The following is a 7,607-nucleotide window of genomic DNA, read 5'->3' on the forward strand; positions in this document are numbered from 1 at the left end:
GGCGGCGATGACGACGAGGAGGCCGCGTCTGGCGGCGAAGACGACGAGGAGGCCGCGTCTGGCGGCGAAGACGACGAGGAGGCCGCGTCTGGCGGCGAAGACGACGAGGAGGCCGCGTCTGGCGGCGAAGAGGACGAGGAAGCCGCGTCTAGCGGCGAAGAGGACGAGGAAGCCGCGTCTAGCGGCGAAGAGGCCTTGGAAGCCGCGTCTGGCGGCGAAGAGGCCTTAGAAGCCGCGTCTGGTGGCGAAGAGGCCTTGGAAGCCGCGTCTGGCGGCGAAGAGGGCTTGGAAGCCGCGTCTGGCGGCGAAGAGGGCTTGGAAGCCGCGTCTGGCGGCGAAGAGGGCTTGAAGTCCACAGCTGGCGGCGAAGAGACCCCGGAGACCGCGTCTGGCGGCGAAGAAGGCTTGGAGTCCACAGCTGGCGGCAAAGAGACCCCGGAGGTAGCGTCTGGCGGCGAGGAGAGCGTAGAGGCCAAGTCTGGCGGCGTAGACGGCGTAGAGGACTTGGGACACTAGATGCATTTTTACTCTTTTTTTTATTTTTTATCTGTCTTAACTGTAAAGCACTTTGGTCAGCTTTTGTTGTTTTTATGTACTATATAAATAAATTGACATTGACATTGACATTGACAAGAATTTAAGTGGAACCTGATCCAAAGACTCAAATGAAGCTTTGATCAGGACCTGCAGGACCAGTATTAAATCCCACTGGAACAAGTGGGTGTGAGACAGGCCTGCGTCTCTGTACACCTTTTAGAAAACGCTTCATCAGCGGATGATTAAAACCTGTTCTGTCTCAGAAACCTTCATGTCAGGAAGAGATGGCTGCAGCGTACGTTTTAAACGTGCTGGATGCAAATTTCTGTCCATCAGCTGCTGCAGAAAGAACAGCATGCCACCTAATGGACATGAGGTGGCCTCTACACCCTTCTCTGTACACCAGCACTGAAAAGCTGTCCACTTGGATGTGTACATCACTGTGGTAGATGCAACACGTGAAACCTGAATTGTGCGCATTACATCCTGTGGGCAACCCATCCTCTCTAAGTGGATTCGTTCAACGGCCAGACCCACAGGTGCTGGCCTATTTCTGGGTAACTCCTGGTCGCTCCTCCTGCCTGGAGGAGAGCGTCCTCCCTCTACGGCAGTTTCCACGGGCACTCCGACAGCAGGCGTTGCAGGGCTGGGAACCATGGTGCGCTCACGCGTTCGGGGCCACCAGGAGAGCTGTCAATCCCTCCTCCTGAGCTCGGTTCAAGAACAGTAAAATCAGAGGAGGTGGAGAAAAACGCGTACAGAAGCATTTTGGGCCATGGACTGTGGACAAACCCATCCACCCCAGCGGTGGTTCGTCTCGTGGGCTCAGAGAACGCATAATTGACACTGAGCGTTTCTCGTGTCACAAACAGGACCACAGCTGCTATATCAATCTGAGACAAAATGCTCCGTCAGAGGATGATTAAAGGTTGTTCTGTCTCCGACAACTTTGAGACAAGAAGAAAACACGGCTGCAGCATACGATAGTCGTGCTGGACACCAGATTTCTGTCCCTCGACTGCTGCAGAAAGGACAGCATGTCATCCAGTGGACATGAAGTGGCCTCTACGCCTTTCTCTGTACAGCAGCGTTGAAAAACTGACCACTTGATGTGAACAGCGCTCTGGTGGTTGCAGCATGTGACTCCTGAATCATATGCACTACATCTTGAGAGAGATCCATCCTCTCAAAAAGATCCGCACAGCGGCCAAACCACAGGTGCTGGCCTATTCTGATTAATTCCTGATCGTTCCTCCCGCCTGGAGGAGAGCGTCCTCCCTCCACGGCAGGTTCCACGAGCGCCCTGATAACAAATGTCGTAGGCCTGGGAACCATGATGTGTTCACGCACTTGGGGCAGAGGAGCTGCCAGTCCCTCCTCCTGAGCTCGGTTCAGAAAACCGTGATATCAGAGGGAGAGAAGAAGGTGAAAAGGCATTACGACCACAGGCTGTGAGCAGGCACGTCCACCCAGCGGTGGATCGTCCCGTGGCTTCACGATAATTATAATTGACATTGAGCATTCTCTCATGTTGCTACACGTCCACAGACACTGGCAGGATTTCTACCGTGTCTGAGCCATAGCTCTGGGTGGAATACATGAGATGTACCCACTCCAATGGAGAGCAGATTGGGTGTGCCCCACACAGCATCTGTCTCACAATGTGGCACATGGGTTGAAAAACGCATACATCTCCTTCCAGTATGTATGCAACAGTCACTTTCTGTCTGTGTGAATCAAAAACCCTGATGATTCTGCAGCTCAAGGTCAGTGTTGAGTCACATTCAAAGATCCCGTGCGACTCTCCAAAAACATTTAAAAGAGCTGCTATGTGGAGAGCCACAGTGGCCCCACAGCTTGTTAAATGTGTGTGACGTAGGTCTGTTGACGGAAAACAGCTGATATCACTCAACCGGTTCCCGTGAGTTGCACTGCTGCCACCTGTCTGTACAAGCTGCTCAGCAGCAACAGGTGTCCAGATAAAGCAGAATTAAAGCGGCTCGGGCGCATAATGGAGTGTTGTTTCTCACAGCTCAGAAATTGACAATCTAGAATAAATCTCATCTTTCCAGTTCATTGGGACCAGGAAGTGATGAGAGAGACCTTGCGTTTTCCTCTCCTTCTGAGACTCTAGAAATTACATTTAAAACAGAATTTCCTGAGCTTCTGCTAGAGGGGACGAGATCTGTTCATAAATGACAGAAAAAACGTCACAGAGTTCCTCCACACCGGGGTTTGAGCTGAACTGCAGCGTGAATCCCGGATGAAAACGGTTCACCCATCCGTCTGGAAGCGCGTGTTCATTGCCACCCGTTTATAAGCTATAAAGCGGGAACGCATTTATGCTGTGAAACTCGCATACATGCTAATGTGAGCTGGAGCGCGCTGAGTGAGAGAGAAAAAAAAACCACGCGCATTCCCGAGCATGCAAGACATTGTGTGTTGCTGATGCTGCGGGCAGAGCTCATCTGAGTTGTGCTCACGTTGTGTGCAGCTGCTCCGTGTAACGCTCGGTAAGCGGGTGCACGTATGAGCCGACGTGCCCTGAAGGGTCGTGTGTGTGCGTCCTCATTCATGCGACGCCTTAAGCCAGGATTGCCGCGGGGACGCGCGTTGGCACTGGAGCGGTCAGGAAGCAGCGCGCGGCATCGGTGGAGCGAGGTTACCACTGGCTCGGTCTGCAGAAACACGTTCATTGTTTGCTGCGAATCACGTGAGCTATTGAGTGATTCCACGAGCTGCAATATTAATTCAGAAAACCTTCTTCGAGGATGTATGAGCCGAGCCGCTGTGAGGCTTGTGGAGCTGCTGACGCCGCGGGAGCGCGCGTTGGCACTGGTGCGGTCAGGAAGCAGCGCGCGGCATCGGTGGAGCGAGGCTACAACTGACTCGGTCTGCAGAAACACGTTCATTCTTGGCTGCAAGTCACGTGAACTTCAGAGTGATTCCACGAGCTGCAGTATTAATTCAGAAAACCTTCTTCGAGGATGAAGGAGCAGAGCCGCTGTGAGGCTTGTGAAACTGCTGACGCCGCGGGAGCGCGCGTTTGACACCACTGCAATGAAAAAACATGTGTCGCTTCTGCCGAGCTCATACCGTGGTCTCACGTTAACGTTGACGTGAACGGCGGGCGCTGAGAGCTGCGTGCGCGCTTTCATTCTGCGGGAGCGCGTATCGGCACCGCTGACAGTGAATGAAAACAACCTTAAAAAGGCTCATTCGTGATGAGTGTGTGTGATGGGGCCGCTTGTCAGATAAACCATGCTGACAGCCTGGCTAAAGGACACTTCATCATAAAATGATGTTATTTCACAGTGTCAACACACCTCTAGCAACCCGACACCTGGTTACCTTCCGTTGAGCTCTGTTTGTTGTCCTGGAGGGCACCCTGTTGGCGAAGTCCGGGAAAAAAAAAAGAACTTCCGGATGCCGGGGATGTCTGACGGGAGGGGCTGGCGTAGCAGAGCTGGGGAGGCGTTGTGCAGCCTTGGAGCATCTTGAAATGATCTCTCGCTGATGAAAAGAGGACCTCCAACAAAGCTCCTGCAGCTCTCCTGAGAGGAAGGTGGAGTGACGAGCCAGGAGAACCTCTGGGACCTCGTTCTCTGGCTGCGATGCGGGGCAGCAGACAGCAAAAGAGGCGCACCGGTTGAGGATGATGTCAGCTGCCCTGTAGACGGAGCGTACTGCAGGGGCCGGCAGCGTCGTTAGCAAGCAGCCGCTACGAGAGCGGAGTGAGCCGAAGGACAAAGGGCCACAGTCTCTTCCCGCCTCTGAACGTGTATGCCAACAGCGTAACGTGTTGTTCGCTGCGGCCGTGTGGAACACATGCTGGTGAGCTCAGTTGGAGAGCGGTGTCACCGTCTCGGTTATGCTAACCGGAGGCACGGGACGCTGGTCCACCTCGACATCTTACTCCAATGAAGCCTCCATCAGGCTCGGCTCCAGGGGGCACGGAGGGACTTTCCGCTCAGTGAACCCCTACTCTGCAGATGGGTGCGGACTGTGGAGACCGGCTCCCCCAATCTACCAGGAAAAAAACCCGTCTGTGGCCTCGCCCGTAGGACGTCCTGTTGGGAACACGAGGCCATATGGATCAAGACAGTGAGCCGGAATGGAACCCAGTAAACAACCTTCCCGCCGGATCATCCGAACTGGCGGGAAAGGCGTAGGACGTAAAAAAGGGTCCCTTCATGTCAGCCGCCTCCTGGGTTACGCCGGGCAACCCCTGAGGGCGCCGTCGGCCGGGAGCGGTGTGATCGCCAATGCGAAACGAGGTGGGATGGGGTGAGCATTCACTCAGCCCCCCTCCACCGACACTACGCTCTCCAGGAGGGAATGAGCAGCGGGGGGCTGCAGCTGAGCGCCGCCTGTCCCGGAGGAACCATCCGATTTGCTCCGAGGGTCGGCGATAAGAGGAAAATTACAAGATGGCGTTGTCCAGCGTGTAGTGACTTGTCACTGAGAAATACTCCTCGGCGCTTACCTTGAAATAAGACTGCTCGTCAGCTTCTCCTTGGGGAGGAGAACTCACCGGACGACCGGAGGTCGACTGCCGGGCCAAGCATCCTTAACAAAGGTTGGTCATCTACACAATTTTCCTTCTTTGTTCTTCTGACAGTGCTATTAGCTCGCTGAAGAAAAAATGGGAGCCGATTTCCCGCTCTTAACGTAATTTATACGGACCGGGTGGGGCCCACACAGCAGGTGGGCGTGGACTAAATTTTTCAGTGCAAATGCTACGCATAACGGGATAAACCCACTAAGCAACAGCCTTAAAGGGCGAAGCCTATACGAAATAGAACTGATTGAAGCAAACATACAAATGAAAAGAGACGCAACAGATTCACGTTTTCGTCTGCATAAAGCTTTGCTGCAAGTTCTGCATCGTGTCCCAAAATAATACACTATTTTAGTCATTCTAATGATGAATTATGTTCAACAAAGTTTAAAATAGTCTAACTCCGTTCTGAGCTGCAGTCTGCAGAGCCACACCAGGCTGTAGTTTTCCTGTTGTTGTGCTAACTCTACGTGAGTAACAATGCTGATCTTAGTGATGTGAATAGGGTCAGTAGTCTTGTTTCGGCAGGTGTATTATTGTTTAATAAATGTATTTTTACATGCCTGGTTTGATTTCAGACGTTTTTATTTCTGTCCTCAGTGTCGAGAGCACAGCTCTGCGGCTGATCACAGCGTTGGGCAGTTCAGAGGTACAACCTCAGTTCACTCGCTTCCTCAGTGACCCAAAGACAGTTCTGTCAGCTGAATCTGAGGAGCTGAACCGAGCCTTGATCCTGACCCTGGCCAGAGCCACACATGTTACTGGTAACTCTCAGCCTGGATCATTGTTTTTTTTTTCTGTGAGATCAGATTACTGATTGATTTTGTTAATTTCATTTAGAGTATTGTTTTATTTGTTAGTTGTTTTTTGTTTATTCTAAAATTATTTTCATCTTTACCACTGTTTTTCATGCAGGATAGTCACTCTTTTTTTTTCTGTAGATTTTTTCACAGGGTCTGACTCCATCCATGGCACCTGGTGTAAGGACATCCTCCAGACCATCATGAACCTTACACCTCACAACTGGGCCTCACACACACTGTCCTGCTTCCCTGCTCCTTTGCAGGTGCAAACCTGTTAGCTCCTGCATACGTAAAGGGAAATAAATGACTCAAACACTTTATTCTTATGTAATAACTTAACACCTGCGTGTTTGCTCCAGGCATTTTTCAAGCAGAACAACGTTCCTCGGAAGTCTCGTTTCAACCCGATGAAGGATGTAGAAGAGGAGTACAGGAAGTGGAAGTCGATGGCCAATGAGAATGACATCATCACCCACTTCTCCATGCAGAGCTCTCCTCCCCTTTTCCTATGTTTCCTGTGGAAGATGCTGCTGGAGACCGACCACATAAACCAGATCGGCTTTAGGTCTGCAGCGGCTGTTTTGTATTTCTAAATTAAAACTCTTTCTGTTAAACTTTAATCTTAGTGAGAAATAACAGACTACTGAAAATCAGTTATTTATATTAGAAAATAGCAGGTATTTTAAATCACATCACTTGTTCTGGTTTTTAGCTTACCACACTGCTTTAATCCTCATAAATCATCTCAATGATATCAATGATGTATCTCACCAATGCTTTGGGGACTTTTTACATCCATTTGGCTCAATTAGAAATCTTTAAAGTTCCTCCATCATTAGTTACTTATTACTTACTATTAGTTAGTTCATCCTGTTGGATCTTGTTGTTCTAATCTGAATTGTTTCAATAAGTTGTTTTTTTCTCTCAACATCAGGGTCTTGGAGCGAATTGGAGCTCGTGCATTGGTGGCTCATGTCCGCACCTTCGCTGACTTCCTCGTCTACGAGTTTTCAACTTCAGCTGCCAGACAGCAGCTCGATAAGTGCGTTGAAATACTCAACGACATGGTCTGGAAATACAACATAGTCACACTGGACAGGCTCATTTTGTGTTTGGTGAGGTCATAACGGAAAAATATAAGTTTTTTGGGGATCAACACAGTCTTTACACTTCTTCTTTTCCACGGCCAGGCGATGCGTAGCCATGAAGGAAACGAGGCTCAGTTTTGCTACGTCATAATTCAGCTGCTTTTGTTGAAGACTAAAAACTTTAGGAACCAAGTCAATGATTTTGTGAAAGAGAACGCCCCTGAGCACTGGCTGCAGAGTGACTGGCACAACAAGCACATAAGCTACCACAAGGTATATGTAAAACCAACAATCCATGTATTGAGTCATGTCATTCTTTGAATAGATTAAACAGAAAGCATAATGTGAAAGCAGACCAGATTTAAATAACATGTTTTTGTTTTTTTCATCAGAAATACCCAGAGAAATTGTACTTTGAGGGTCTTGCAGAGCAAGTCAACCCTCCCATGCAGCTTCAACAACAGTACCTGCCAATCTACTTTGACAATATGTGTCTGCGCTTCCTGCCTGTCTTTGATATCGTTATCCACCGCTTCCTGGAGTTTCTTCCTGTCTCCAAATATCTGGAAAGGCTGCTGGACCATCTGGGAGGACTGTACAAGTTCCACGGTGGGTGTA

The 7,607-nt window shown here is 50.2% G+C and overlaps 1 protein-coding gene across 1 annotated transcript in view; it reads left to right on the plus strand.

The window, feature by feature from the left end:
* The window catches only part of LOC119417864 (mediator of RNA polymerase II transcription subunit 23), a 71,053-nt gene that overhangs the window by 33,606 nt on the left and 29,840 nt on the right, over positions 1–7,607 (plus strand). The window contains exons 13-18 of the mRNA XM_037685119.1: positions 5,699–5,862; positions 6,040–6,164; positions 6,261–6,466; positions 6,836–7,016; positions 7,092–7,262; positions 7,382–7,598. Of these exons, the coding sequence (XP_037541047.1) occupies positions 5,699–5,862; positions 6,040–6,164; positions 6,261–6,466; positions 6,836–7,016; positions 7,092–7,262; positions 7,382–7,598 (1,064 nt within the window). The remainder of the gene's footprint in view (positions 1–5,698; positions 5,863–6,039; positions 6,165–6,260; positions 6,467–6,835; positions 7,017–7,091; positions 7,263–7,381; positions 7,599–7,607) is intronic.

The sequence above is a fragment of the Nematolebias whitei genome, chromosome 12, assembly GCF_014905685.2.
Source record: "Nematolebias whitei isolate Nwh7 chromosome 12, NemWhi1, whole genome shotgun sequence".
In the NCBI taxonomy this organism is placed as follows: Eukaryota; Metazoa; Chordata; class Actinopteri; order Cyprinodontiformes; family Rivulidae; genus Nematolebias; species Nematolebias whitei.